At 36.9% G+C, this 15,560-nt stretch overlaps 1 protein-coding gene across 1 annotated transcript in view; it reads left to right on the top strand.

Annotated features, from left to right (window-relative positions):
- The window catches only part of nompA (no mechanoreceptor potential A), a 672,626-nt gene that overhangs the window by 71,197 nt on the left and 585,869 nt on the right, over positions 1-15,560 (top strand). The window contains exon 5 of the mRNA XM_090385870.1: positions 14,767-15,021. Coding sequence (XP_090241996.1) covers positions 14,767-15,021 — 255 coding nt within the window. The remainder of the gene's footprint in view (positions 1-14,766; positions 15,022-15,560) is intronic.

Genomic DNA, 15,560 nt, shown 5'->3' with positions numbered 1-15,560 from the left:
TCTGTATTAATATTTTTATCCTTGTCTCCATGAACCATAACCCTAGGAGTCAAGGGAACCTTACGACCTTTTAATGTTTTAAACACCTCAGGAGATTTAATCAAAATGACTCCGAGTCAGGAGAGGTACCTCCCTCAGAATCATTTTTACTTTGATCCTTTTCAGTAGAAACAGATTTTTTGCGTTTGTTCTTAGTCTTATCACCCTTAGAACTTCCCTTAAGCGATTTGACTGCATTTTTACCCTTATGTTTCTTAGGAGGTTCTGGTTTATCCCTAGACTCACCCGAGAAGAGCCCCCTGCATCCGAATCCCGTACAGTCTCTATATTAAATTCTATGTCCATAATGTGTTTAAATTTAAAGAAAACAGTACCAAAAATTTTCCTTAAGTTCTAAAAATATCCTCTTCTTCCTGTAATAAAATATCTTTATTTATGAAATCCTCTTCTTCTTGACTGTCCTGTTATTACTTACACTTACCTCACTCCTAAAGAAAAAATCAGATTCAATATATATATTTTTTTCTATGTTATGTGTTGGATGAAAATCTGCATAAAAGTTTTGATTTTCACTAAACTCAGTTTCTGTATCTCAGCTCCTAATCACCAGATGGAGCTGGAAAAAATCTTAGGAAATAAATAATCTCCTTAAGATTCATCCCACCAAGGATGAGTACCTCAATTCTAATAGGTAAGAAGATATTAATTATTAAAGTTTTCACAATTATAGCCCAACACCAGCCCCCAGTAAATCCTATGTTAACCTATGGGAAAATGTTTCTCCATAGAAAATCATTAGATGTTCAAATATTTTCCAATATAATTCAGTTAATATTAGGCAAATATCACAAATAGATGTCGATAGGCTTGTTGTGAGATATCCCTGGATACAAAAACAAAGTTTATATCTATGTAGCCATATTGTCCCGTATAAAGTCTATGGGGCAATGTTAATCCTATGGGAAATTTCACAATGCTATATGAATAATGTTAACTCTATGGGACTGTGTATTACTATAGGAAAGACAATCTGGAAACCTGTAAAAAATAAAATCGAGTATATCTTGCCAAAAACACAACCCCGACCACCAAAACTTAACACTTGAACTCACCACACGTAATATTTTGACTGACACCTATTTTCTCAATTCAGGGGCTATTAAAAACGCATAAATAAATCCAAAACACGGGAGCACATTTTAATATGGGATATGAAAATTAATTACTTTCGCCTGGCTCCCACTGTTTGGCCGAGCAACCCCTCTTGCCCCGCCGAATGCAGTACGCATCGCTATAAAGTTGTATTGTAATGTTGGCGAGTTTTTATTTGAATGATTGTGCTCCTTATGTAAGTAAGCAAAATTTATATTATTCTTCATTTTATTTATTCAGTTGGAGCTGGAACGCGACACAAACCCAGTGGCATAACTATGCCAATCGATGGCGCAGGTACCATGTAGGCAGGCAAGGCAACTGCCTCCCTGCCAGGGTCCTTTATGGGCCTGACGTCTTTGGCTGTCTCCTATTTTTGCAATTTTCATTAATTAAGTAGGGGCCCGAACATGTTCTTTGCCTCCGGGCCCGAAAACGGATAGCTACGCTAGTGCCTATAGGTTAGGGACCCTATTTATAAGACGTCGTCTCTATTCCGAATAGAGTGGACACATTAACAGGACATGTTCCCAATCCTCGTTCTGACCACAAGTGCAGAACGGATCTGGCTCAAGTCCCATCTCATTGAGCTTAGCTCTGAGAGAACCATGACCTGTTAGTAAATATGCTGTAGTCATAGATGGTGCAAACCATGAGCAGATTCCGGAAGTCACAAAAGTCACTTGTTGAATGAACTTTTTTGTTGCCAGTCCAGACACAGATTCGTTCCATCTATACTGCCAAATAACTGTTATCTCAGTCCACATTCTTTTCTTTTCTGCTTTAATGTCATTTGCTGGGTCTGATATTATTCCCAAAAACGTTGTAGATATCCCTTTCTTTAACTTGTAGATTGTACCTCTGAATAAAATATATAAATCTATGGCATTTCACCACCAAGAATTTGGAGTGAATTATTTGAAACCGTGCGAGGGACGCAGTGAACAGTGAGAAGAACAGATCTTTGAATTAATGTTAACTTCCTCTTCACAGCGACCTTAAAAACATTCTGATGCCGAACGCTTGCAGCGTACGAGACAATACGTAAGAATATCGTATTGTAATACGGTCTCAATGTTTACTTATTCAGACCCCATTCTTTCTTAAAAATTGTTGTTACAACTGCTGTAAAATTTCGGATTTTATATACCAAATTAGTTGCATGTGGCACAAAGGTCACAATAATGTCATCCAATAATAAGCCGAGATATTTGGTTTGTGAGATGTACGGAGTTGTGAATGTTCAGATGAATCTTGTGGGGTCTCGCATAATTGAAGTGATTTTTAAAAGTCATGAAGTGGGATTTACTCGTAGCGGTTTTAAGTTTGTTCGTACTCACTCATGCTTCAAGATCGCTAAGTAATGGCTGCATTTTCTCTTCTAGTATTTTTCGAGAACGGCCTTTAATAGCAATCACGATATCATCTGCATAGGCAATCTTTAATACCTCTGGAAGCAATTCGTGAGCACCGTCAAACGGCGGAAATGGTGGGATGAAAAACCCAAGTACCGTATATTCTGTCCCTTTGCAAGAGACAATTTAGAAATTTTGGGTTGAATCCTATTATTCAATTGGTTATCTTCTTTCCAGAACTGGAACTGAATCGGATGGTAATTCCCTCTTTAATCGTTAAGTTCAAAGCCAAAATCTTTAAGATTTTTGGAATGAAGGTCGTGAATAATGTCTTCTTTTGAATAATCTTTTAGAATTCCATAAATAAATATGGTAGGATCTGGAGTACTCGGTTTGTCCATTGTAAGATCAGCATTTGTGAAGGTTTGGGAATTGCTAATAATGGCAGAGTCACTCGGGTTGGCGGTCTCCACCAACAAACCTTTATTCCTAAGTAGTCATATGGTCCTGATTTTACTATCACGGTGTTCCCTTTTAATGATTTCTGTTACTGTATTCTTTATTTCTTGGCTAGAAGACAATCCACATTCTGAAGACGGTCTTAATATAAGTATGTTCCTAGATTTTCCAGCATTTCCACCATGTTCAGGAGGATGAGCCTGAGCAGAAAGATTTGCAAAGTCAGATGACTCAGTCGGGACAAGGCCCACCTTTCTAGACCCAGAAGAAGATGGCTTAGGGACTGTCTTAATCCTCCGCTCCAGAGTAGAAACTAGCGGCGGAAATTCAGAACTCTGTGTTCATTCATTAGCAAGTGAAGGGCCTCGAACAGCATCAGAAAAAGAGTCATGTATTGGCTGACCACTGAACATTCTGCCAGTCTGCGTGGGTAGCACAGTGGTATCGTCACCGTCCTCCCCACACCGGGTGGAAAAGGCCTGGGTTCGAATCCCGTCGATGAAGCGAGGAACTTTAATGGGCTTTTTTCACTCCGTGGCTGAGTTAGTCAGTCTCAGGCGTAGATAGCAAGGTTTTTCTCCCCAGTAACTGGGTTTTTTCATCCAGAAAAACAGGCAAATTGACCATAGAATATACGCAATTTACAGACACAAATACGGGTTAATGTATTAATTACGGGCAACCCTAAAATAATAATCTGATTTGAACATTCTGCCAAAATGATCAGCACAGACCTGAAGCTCTGCAGTTTTGACTTTTAAACACTCGTTTTCTATGATAAGAGCAGTGGTTACCGCCTCTAAGTCAGACTAGAGACCCTGTATAAAGTTGGAGTCAATTTTAGTATTCTTACTTGAATCAGTGGCGAGATACTCCCCCAATTCTTTCTTAATCTTGTTAACCGTGCTGAAGACTGTCGGGGTATCCAGTGGTTCAGATAAATTTAACTCCTCCATAAACGAGGTGTTTTGTGAGTTGACAGAAGCAGCTTGGGAGCCATCAACCTTTTTATCTCCTATCTTTTGTTGAGTCAGCTTCTTGTTTTCTTGCGTATTTTCAATTTTATCCTCAGGGGTAACACCATGACCACAATGAGAAATCACGACTTTAGGACATTTTTTTACCTTTGGAAAAAAAATGTCCTCAAGTCGTGGGCCCCTAATTTAGTCTTACCAGGAATGTCAGCAGTGTGCTTTCCTGGATGTTCCAAGGGAGAGTCAGAGGATTCCTTAGAACCCTTTTACCTAGATTAGAAGATTTAATGATCTCTTCAGGAGTATTTGAATTTTGCCACTTTCTCCATTTACCAGTTTGTTGTTTGAACTGTTCAATTAAAGCCTGTATAGCTGGTTCTGTTGATTTGACAACTTGTTCTGGATCCAGATCTTCTGGTGCCGATTTTGCACTGGCCTCTGAAAATGAGTCAGAAGAATCAACCTCAGAACTTGAGGGCAAAGAAGATTTTTCATTCATAGCAGTACGTGGATTAAAAGCAACAATATGTGATAAAAGTATTATATTATCTGTCTGAGAAGAAAATTTTGGCAGTAAATATAAAATTCTTGCTATGAGACACCTGTTATTACTTCCTCAGTAATACAATCAAATTAAATACTTACCTTCACTTAAAGCCAAATATATATATATATATATATATATATATACAAACAATTTTATTTCTAAAAAACAGCTTGGTTAGGATAGAAATGCATAGAAACAAGTTAAAGTTGGTGCGCAATAGCCACCACGGGCACTATAAAATTCACAAAATTAAATATTTTAGTAACGTTCTTCCACAAATTTAGTTTTCATAACTACCAAATATTTTTTAAATCTAATATATATCAAGCCAGTACAGCTCAGCAAGTAAGATGGCAGCCTCCAACTACACCTTCTCGCCACTTTATCTTGCCAAAATTCCATAACACACCACTGTAAAAAGTGTAAAGTGTTCATTGTCTAACGGCCCCAGGGGTTTCCCCCATCTCCGTGTTGTGTACTCTGTTTGTGAAACACAGAACACTGTGAAGGCCAGAGATTTTAAAAAGTGTAAGGTACATGTTTATGTTGTGTAGTGTCATGTTGTGTTATTCCTCTGTCCTTTTAGCCATTGGGCCCCTAGTGGGACCCCCCCCCGTTGCCCACACTTATCCCCGAGGAGGCAGGTCAGGCATAGTGGGATCGCATTAAAAGTAAGTACTCTTGGCAGGTCCTGCCGCCTAGTTTCCTAAGATTTCAGTGGCAAGGGCCTAAAAAAAAAATATAAATAAATAAATAAAATAAAAAAATAATAATAATAAATAAAAAAAATCATAAATAAATAAAGATAAAAAATAAAAAAGACAAAAATTAAAAATAAAACAGATAAAAATTTAAAATAAAAAAGATAAAAAATAAAAAACACCACTGTAAACAAGGTACATAAACAAAACTCCCAATATTATGGGTAATATCGTACTTACTATAAGGTCAATCAATAAATCGTTCTGAGCTACGCCTTCACTATCCAATAAAGATAATACATGCAAAATTTCATGTTCAGCTCGAGCCAAAATAACAGAAATAAAACAGGCTAACGAAGATGGTTAACCAAGAAATATCACCAACAGCCTCCCTATAGTCCAAAATATTAAACAGAATTGTTGTACAACTCAAGACTTGAGCAGGACAATAAATTTAAAAAACAGCTTATTATAGCTGAGTTAATGAACAACATATACATTGGCAGCCATTATGCCTTTTAAAGACTGTTTTCAACGGTAAATCGGCCGTAAATATAAACGTTTATATTTCAACAACTCCCCAAAAACCAATTTTTGGAGAGCGAAAGAACCGCTGGCAAGTGTCTCATGCTATGTGGTATAATAACTAACGTATAAATTAGTGCAATAGCATCAGTTTAATCCGTAGCCAACTACCAAAGTAGTTAAATTGGCATCGTTTTAATTATATCTCATATTGTGAATACCTTCACACCCACCTACCGATGAGCAGCCAATACACTTCGAAACGGTTCCGTCTAGGTGGTGGTATCCATCGAGAACAGTAGAACATAAGTAACAGTAGTCTTCTCCACTGGCGAAGCGTTACTTATTCGAGGTAGTACAATACCATGGCTACTTTTTGTGAAGGTATTAACAATATGAGATATAATTAAAACGATGCCAATTTAACTACTTTGGTAGATGGCTACGAATCAAACTGATGCTATTGCACTACTAAATTAATTCAGTTGATGCTAGTTACAATCGCCCCTTGTACGGCGTGCACACCAGAGGGGTATATCTATAACGCAGAGTAAAAATTTACAAAAATATTTGCAGTTTATAAATGAAGGAAAGAGATATATTTATATAAAAAACTTGTTCTTCATTGCTGGGTGGCTTCATAGAGGAGTATTTGCAACACTGAATCTTTATTAACTTCGCACCCTAACGCCGTGATGACAGCATAACTCAGAGTAACTAGAAGACGATGGGTTCCAGCTAAGAAATTTATTATAGTTACACACAGAGCGTACAAATAAAGAAGATTTGTACGCTCTGTGTGTAACTATAATAAATTTCGTAATGAATCCAGAGCGCGTAGGCCTGTTTCGTTAGGTTCCAGCTAGTAGCGTTGTGACCACGGTTTCCTCTAAGCCGCGCGCGTGCGCGGCAGCGAACTGATTTCTATGAAGTTGCATATGTGCTTTTACTTCCCGGGCACACAGCCGGCATACTAGATAGAATAGAATATTTAATTGCAGCATGATATACATACAATTAGTCCCGTCATGGCATGGTGGTGCCAGGGATTCACAAAACATATTTACAAAAGAGATACACATGAGAAAAACATATAAGTTACAACATCAGATTATTAAAGCACAGTTTTACATTTTCAGTTCGACGAGGATTCCCTTCCTGTATTTTGTATTGTTGACCACTTCTTGGAGGTCCCCGTCTATGGCTTGCAGTGAGGGCAGCATTTACTTTGGCAGGAATCTGCCGGTTAGTACTAGCCGGTTACGGTTTGCCAGCAGCTGTGCTGAAGACCGGAGATAAGGGGAAGGAATGCGCCAAGAGCAGTGATCCCAGAAGTTCGGCTCTGTAATTTTACCTGTGGCCATCTTGAGGGTGAACAACAGCCTTCTTTCTCTGATGTAGGATCGAAGCCTGCGTAGTTGAAGGGCTTCTGCTAACTGCGTTGATCTGAGAGCTGGGGGGAAGGTGAAATTTGCTATTGGCCCATTTTAGAAGCCAGAATTCGGCAGAGAATATTCTTTTAATGTTGGATTCGGCAGTCGAGGCCCATATCTCTGAAGCATACAATATTGTCGGGTAAATGATTGATACGATGTATCTTTTTACCAGTTGTGGGTCGGTGGTGTGGAGCAGCTGTTGTTTGGCGACCCAGCGTAGTGAATTCAGCCTCGACTGTATGAGGTTTACGTGATCGTTGAAAGATAGTTTGGAGTCGAACATGACCCCCAGATCTTTGTACGTTGGAACCCTTGGAATTGAGGAGCCGTTAAGCACGAGCACCAACGTTGTTGGGCGGCCCTTTAGTGAATAAATTATTTGTGACGATTTTAGGGGGTTGATGTGGAGGTTGAAAGTATTGAGGTAGTCAGCCATGTCCTGCAGTTTGCTAGTGATTTGCTGAGTGGTTTCGGCTGCCGAGTTTGATGGCGATATCCTAGTAAGGACCTTGACATCGTCAGCATATGTGATCCAATTGCACTTGTTGATCACAAACAGCACCATGATTGCTGAGAAGATAATACCAGACAGGACCCCCCCCCCTTGAGGCACACCGGCAGTTATGTGACGCGTGAAGGTCTTTCTTCCGATCTATAGAACAAGGGTCCTCTTGGATAGGAGAGATTCTAGGAACCAGAGAACATCGCCGCGAAAATTGAAGTAGTTTTCTAAGAGACGTAGGAGATTAGGTATATAGATGGCATCAAATGCGGAATGGATGTCAAGATATATAACTGACAATTCCTGTCTTTGTTCAAAGGCTTCTAAAATGTGCAGAGTGGTTGTTGCAAGGTTAGTTATAGTTGACCTTCCTGATATCCCATAGTGTATTTGCTGAGGACTATCACAGAAAATTTGATGGGTGACAGACGGTAGCAGCGCTTTCTCTAGAATTTTTAGCAATCCCGGGGCGCAAGCGATGGGCCTATATTGGCTTGGGAGTGTCGATTGTTGGTGCTTAGGAAGGGGCCGGACAGAGCACCTGTTCCACTGGGGTGGAAAAAAATTAACTTCGAGGCATCTGTTGTATAGGTTGAGGAGTGAATCGATGATGAAGACCCTTAAGCGTTTGATTATGAACTGGGGGATGCCATCGTCACCGGTGGTTGCTGTGAGAGGGAGAGTGTTAATGGCCTGCATCAGTTGGTGCTTGGAAATTCGGATCGTAGCGAGACTATCAGTGGGATGAGAGTGGTTGAAGAGTGGCAGATTAGGTAGAGCTGGAGGTTGATTAGAAAATCTGGCAACGTAGTTGAGCCAGTCAACTGGGTCGATGTTGCTGGAAGAACTAGCCTTTGTTCTGTAGAATGGTTTCCCCTTTTTTAGGGTTCTTTCGAGGTGCTTGTTAATTGCAGCTGTCAACAGGAGTATTAGTGGAAAAATGGATATAGGAAGGGGGGAAAGCTCAAGGCATAAAATTCGCTATTGCATAACATGTTCCCACATATTTTATTTACAAATATTTACATATTTGTAAATAAAAGATGTTTACATAGTTCATAGTGTTTACATAGTTACAAAGTTGTGTTGATTTTTATTTATATGAAAAAAAATTATTACATTACGAATATATAAAGACTGTAGCGGTTGTAGTTTATATTGTATGTTTTAAGGTGAGTTTATTGTTATAAAAATAACATAAATACCATATAATCGGGAAGGTTAGCATTTTTACATTCCGTCCACTCAACCACACGCATATGCACAGTATGTGTGGGGGTACAGTGTATAAGGAATGTATTGTGATCGTGAAAATTTTCGAAGTCGAGTTTTTCACATATTAATTTTTACTAATTAATAAGCAAAACTATGTGTGCGGAATGTCGGCGGATCAGATTTTTTTTTTTTTTATGTATAACCAAAAACGTTTAGTATTACTTAATATTTTATTAAAAAAGGTAAATAAAGATGAAATGCACAAGGCATAAACATATATGGTTTTTAAGTAATTAACTATATAATATCGGCATAGATACACCAGAGTTTACCAATAAATGTAAACTACGTATATAGTGTAAAAGGCATCGTTTTAATTATATCTCATATTCTAGCTGCTTTCACAACGAGATATTAGGCATTGCACTACTTTGAATAACTAACGCTTCTCTAGTAGAGAAGACTACTGTTATTTATTCTCAGTGGAATTAAACGGAGCCACCACCCAGACGGCTCTGTTTCAAAGATGTTGGCCTATCATCGGTGGTTGGGCAGGTACTCTGGTAATGCAATATGCCATCACAGTTGCGAAGTGATTCCACAATATGAGAAATACCAAATTGGTACAGATAATGTAAATACATTATATTGGTATTATTCCAAATTGGTACAGATAATGTAAATACATTATATTGGTATTATCTGTACCAATTTGGCATCTCTTATATTGTGGAATCACTTCGCAACTGTGATGGCATTTTGCATTACCAGGGTACCTGCCCAACCACTGATGATAGGCCAACAGCTTTCAAACGGAGCCGTCTGGGTGGTGGTATCCACTGAGAATAAATAACAGTAGTCTTCTCTACTAGAGAAGCGTTAGTTATTCAAAGTAGTGCAATGCCTGGCATCTCGTTGTGAAAACAGCTAGAATATGAGATACAATTAAAACGATGCCTTTTACACTATATCGTAGTTTAAATTTATGGGTAAACTGTGGTGTATCTGCACCGATATTATACAGTTAAAGAAGGTAAAAAATATGAAAAGGTTTTATATACTATTTTAATAATGCGTTAAAAATTTGTGATTTTTCCTAATATTTTATAATAACTTAATTTACAAAATACAGAGAATTAATAAAAATTCTTTAATTTTAAAATTTTTCAGATAAAATGTCCAAAATACTGTAAAAAAAAACTTGCAAAACATTTAAAAAGGATTGGCTTTTAAAACAAACTGATGCTGAAATTCCATCATCAAACATCAAGCAAAGCCTAAAACTAGAAGATATTTTTCAATACAGTAAAGAAAATGGTGTCGTCTTGTGTACTTTTTGTGCAGAAGCAAAAGTTGCAGGAAAATTTAGTACAGGAAGAAAAAGGGAAAGAATGGAAACTATATTTAAAACGGCATCTAAGTCAGAAGATACATATACACGCAGTTAACAAGTTACGTAATCTGAAAAAAGGTGGAATTTTAAGTATTTTGACGGAAACTGTAGAAGTACGTAACATAAAAAAGGAAAGATGTGAACGATTGAAATCAAATTTTGATATGGTTAAGGTTTTAACTAATGATGTGATATTAGCCATAAAAATTAATGCATCAATGAACTCTGTACAAGGCATTTATGAACACATGGAAAAATTTATAGTATACCTAAAAATTAGAGAACCAGAAATTATTCATTTGAATTTGTTGAATGTATAAATTCTGTTCTCATAAAAAATATCCTGAACGATATAAGAGAATCCACTTTCCACAAGTTAATGGTAGACGAAAGTATTGATATTTCAGTACAAAAAGTATTAATTTTGTTATTTTAAATTTCGAACGAAAAATGAAACATATCACAAAACAGTATTTGGAGGTATTTTGAAGCTTACAATCTGTGACAGTCCATTTTTGAAAAAATATTTTTTTTTTATGACGAATATCTTGATATTCAAAAGATGGTAATTTTCACGTCAGATGGAAAAAGTGTTATGCTTAGAAGGAAAAATGAAGTAGCAGCAATTCTCAAAAAGGAAATATTACATCTATCTGAACAACATTGTGTTGCACACCGAGAAGATTTAGGATTGGACAACGCATGGAAAATTGTATCTATTATGCAAGATATAGAGACGTTGCTTAGAACTGTATACAAATTTATGCTAGACCTGCTTAGCAGGTCCAGCATAAATTTGTATACAGTTCTAAGCAACGTCTCTATATCTCATAAATTTGCTTAGCAGGTCTAGCATAAAAAAAGGAATATTAGAAGAACTAGCCCAGGTTACAGAGCACGATGTTGTATCTTTTAGACCATTAAATGAAGTCAGATGGTTATCCAGACATTTTGCAGTTGATGCTTTAGTAAAAAGATAATATATTAATCGAATGTAATGATCCTATTAGTAAATACTGTTTACAAATTTTGACAAATTCACAATATCATGTGGCATTAATTGCAATCAATGATATATTGGAGAGCTTGCATCGTTTTGCAAATAGCGACAAATAAGTTGTGTAAACATTATTGATGAACATCAATATGTTAAAGCTAAAATAAACAAATTAATAAGCCAGTATCTTGGAAAAAGTATTTTCTGGATTGAAAATTGGAAAGAAATATTATCAAAAATTCAAAGTGATGTTGACACTGCAGCTATAATTCGCTTTATCAAACGTGTATTTGATCACTTAGATAACAGATTTCCTGATGATGAATTAAACGATTGGAAAGTATTTGATATTAATGCTATCACAAATGAAAGCAATAATTTTGACTTTGGGAAACTTAATGTGATACGCCTTGCAAAAAAATATTTACGATTTATTACAAATAACGAAAGTGATGTTATTTTTAAAATATCAGAACAATATTCGGAATTAAAATTTATAATTGCCGAAAAAAATAAAACTGGAACATTTAAAACTTTCAGTAACACTTTAAATTTCATACTTACAAATTTAGAGTTTTGTAACATATCCATTCTCTATGATATTATGGGAATATTTCAAGCATCAAGTGCAGACTGCGAGCGAGGGTTTAACACTATGAATTTAATTTAAACAAAAAATCGAAATAGAATACATGAAGATCATTTAAGTGACCTTATTAGAATCAAATTGCATTTTGCTAATGTTGCAACAATAAATGCAAATGATGTCTACAAAGAATGGACTTCTACAAAGAACATAAGAGAAAAATTCCAAGAAAAATAAATAATTAACTGTGAAGTGTAAATTTATTGTTAACATTTTTTTATTATTATGTATGTCCCTACTTATAATTAAAACAATTTTTAAAAATATTGTACATGTTTAATCTTGTCTGAAAATTTACTCAGATGCATTTCTGCACCGTGCAGCTATAAGAAAAATTAGAGGAAACATTGATTGTGACTCAGTTGTTTGTTGGTAAGTGGTCCTTCTGTACTTTTTCGGAATTAACCTGAAACAGGTTCAAGATTTATATGGTATTTAGTGCAAACATCCTGTTTATACTTTTCAAGGAGATTGGATTGGATCGAAGTGGCCTAATTTGTAGACTGCATGATTGTCTCTGACTTCGTAGATGCGAGATGATGCTTCTTAGTATTGGTGCATCATATCTATCTGTCAATAGTTTGGCCAGGATATGAATATTTATCCTAATGACAATAAACATATAAGGTGTCCACTCCATATTTGTATATAAAATGACAGTGAAGGGGAATTGGAAAATCTTGTTTAGCCACTTGAGTTCCAATATTCTATATTTAGAAAGGTTTTAACGTACGTTTCAGATGAGGGCCAAATGACCGAAGCGTATAGGGCCACCGGGGCAACACACTTCACAATGTATTCCTTCACCAGTTGAGCATTATGAACCCCAGCCAATTCTTGTCTTGAGCGCCAGATGGCGGCTTTTGTTTTCTTCCTTGTGGTAGTGGAATGCTCAGTGAAGGTTAACCTGTTGTCCCTGGTAATTTCCAGATCCTTGTGCTGTTCGCCTCTTTAGCTATTAAAGCGTTCGGTGATGTCACGTTTTTTATACTTTCTAGAGAAGGACATCTGGGCAGTTTTAAGAGGGTAAATTTAGATCACCAATCGAGGCGAGCAAGTTAGCCAGATTATTTAATTGATGTGTGGCTTGTAGAGCAACGTTATGCTCACTGTCATTATTTCTGGATGGGAAGAACATTTTCAGGTCGTCTGCATAAGCTAGGATGTTATTGCACTCTGAGAGGAAAGGATCAAGAGCTGTGGCGAATAGTGTGGCACAGAGCCCTCCTCCTTGGGGGAAATCTTGTATTTAGGATGTAATTGAAGCTAAAATCTTCATGCTTTACTATTATGAACCTCTCTGTAAGTAATTCTCGCAGTAGTGAGTTTCCTGTATTGCAACAGTGGGCTTCCAGGAAGTGGAGGAGGGGTTTGATTGCTGTCCTATCATAAGCGGTTTTGATGTCCAGGATTAGGATATTAATTTGGCTTTTACTGTTCAGAGCGGTTAGGATCCTGCAACTTGTCTCTAAGAGGTTAGTTGTAGTTGACCTGTTTTCGATGACTTAGTGAAGATAGCATGAATGATGGTCAGAAACATTGATTATTTATTTGTTTGCTTATGGATTTCTCAAAACTTTTTAAAAGGTTGCATCCTATGGAAATAAGCCTGCAGTCTTTCCAGGTTTTAGGAATTAGTTTTGCGTGGTACATTTTCCATTCTTTAGGCTATTTCAAAGATTCCGTTGAAAGTAAAGTCCCAGGTAAGGGCTACGTACTATATCTTAATAACGAAAATGGGGAATTTGTCTGGGCCTGTGGTGCGCTTGTTTGGCAGGCATCTAATGACTGCTACTACTTCTCGACTAGAGGTGGATAGCTTCTCCGGGTGGGGGGAGTGGCAATTGGATTTGGAGATTGGCTTGAGCAAGGTGGTATATTACTACAGTCTCTAAAGGTGTGATCTGCCCCTTCTTTGAAAGCCTCCCAAGTCATGTGGAAGCGTTTATTCAAGTTTTTAGGGATTCGTTTTGCTTTTGCAAGTTTCTCAAATATTATCTGGTTATGAGCTTGTCACCTTCCATCCATGAAGAAAAGAAGTAGGTCAACTTATGTAGTTACTTTGGTGCATCAGGATCATAGAAGTAGATTAGGAGATGTAATCCGTGAAAGACTAATGGTAGAAGTCAAATATCAGCTCAGCAGTCAGAAGCTCAGCAGTCATTAAAAGTGTAAAGAGAAACTGCTTGAGTTCCCTCAAACTTTTTCATTTAATATTTACAGAGATGAGTAAAATAAGCCATACTGCTAGCTAATCGGCATCGGTTGCATTTATATTGGCAACCATTGATCAGGTGGAAGGTTTCGAGATAGTTTGAGAGTCCGCAGATTTCTCCATTACTTTAGGAAAAGTAAGTTAAATGCAATAATGGGGCGATAATTGTAAGGGAGGGATCTGTTACCCTTTTTGTAGGTACTGGCTCAATATGAGAAAATTTCTATGCTGAAGGAACAACACCAGTGGAAGAGGAGGAAAGAAAAGGAAGATAGTATAGGTGCAAGTTCAGGAGCACAGGTTTTGAAAAAGTGGAGAAATGCCATTAGGACCTAGAGCTTTCTTGGCATCAAGATTGTTCAGAAGACGGCGGGAAGATTGAGATGTAATGGGTAAGGAAGATTGAGATGTAATGGGTTCATTTACCAATGGCATAAGGTTAAAATGGGTATCAAAACAGATTAAAATTAGTATAGAACAAATTTTCTCAATTTATTGATTTTTAAGTGCGCATTTTAACCCATTGGACATTAAATAAATCAGTTAGGAGAAATATTATTATATTTTTCAAAACTCTCCTTAGAGCGGACTTCAGGTATTGAAAAGTACGGACTTTAAAGGTATATGTGAACTTATTTTTATCTTGTAGATGCTGTTATGAGTAATGCCACCTTTGAATGCTACCGGCGGAAAAGGCTCGATGGATCGCACCAAGTTGAAACCAAGGCATACTCCTTCCAGGAATGTCTCGACGAATGCATGGTGCGGTATAATCGTGATTGTCGTTCGGTTGAATACAGTTCTCGCTACCAGTCCTGCCGCTTTAGTAGTTATGATGGTTTCACTTCGGGAAAGCTGAACCTTGTCGATGATGATTTTTATGATTTCTATGAATTTAAGTGGTGTAAGTAAAATTGAATAATTAAGAAACTGGATTTAAATTTTAGTGATGGGCATAATTTTAGTGATGATCATAATAGATTATTTCGATTGCAGAAAATCAGTCGATTTTCTCGATTGTAGCAAATCAGTCAATTTTCTCGATTGTAGCAAATCAGTCGATTATCTCGATTATAGCAAATCATTAGGATGATTCATTCCATTCTGACAGCCATTATGACAAATCATTCCATTATATCATTCGAATTATTTCATTCCTTTTTCTCATTCGAACGATATAATTGAATTATATAATTAGATTATTTCAGTTATTGAATTCTCTTTATTATTATTTAGTCGATTATGCCCGTTACTAGTTACAATGTATGTTTGATTGTCTTAAGAGTTATTTTTGATACAAACTATGCAACTGAGTTAGACATTTTGCAACAGTAAAGATATAGTATATTTGTTATTAGACACAACGACAAAAGCCCTATTTTGCAGCACAGTTGGTATAATCACCGTATTCCCGCTACCGGGTTTTTCCGCGCGATAGGGGGA

The sequence above is a fragment of the Mastigoproctus giganteus genome, chromosome 12, assembly GCF_048544385.1.
Source record: "Mastigoproctus giganteus isolate SK-2022 chromosome 12, ASM4854438v1, whole genome shotgun sequence".
NCBI classification, from domain to species: domain Eukaryota; kingdom Metazoa; phylum Arthropoda; class Arachnida; order Uropygi; family Thelyphonidae; genus Mastigoproctus; species Mastigoproctus giganteus.
Note: the sequence above shows the minus strand (reverse complement) of the source record. Positions and strands in the feature narration are given on the sequence as shown.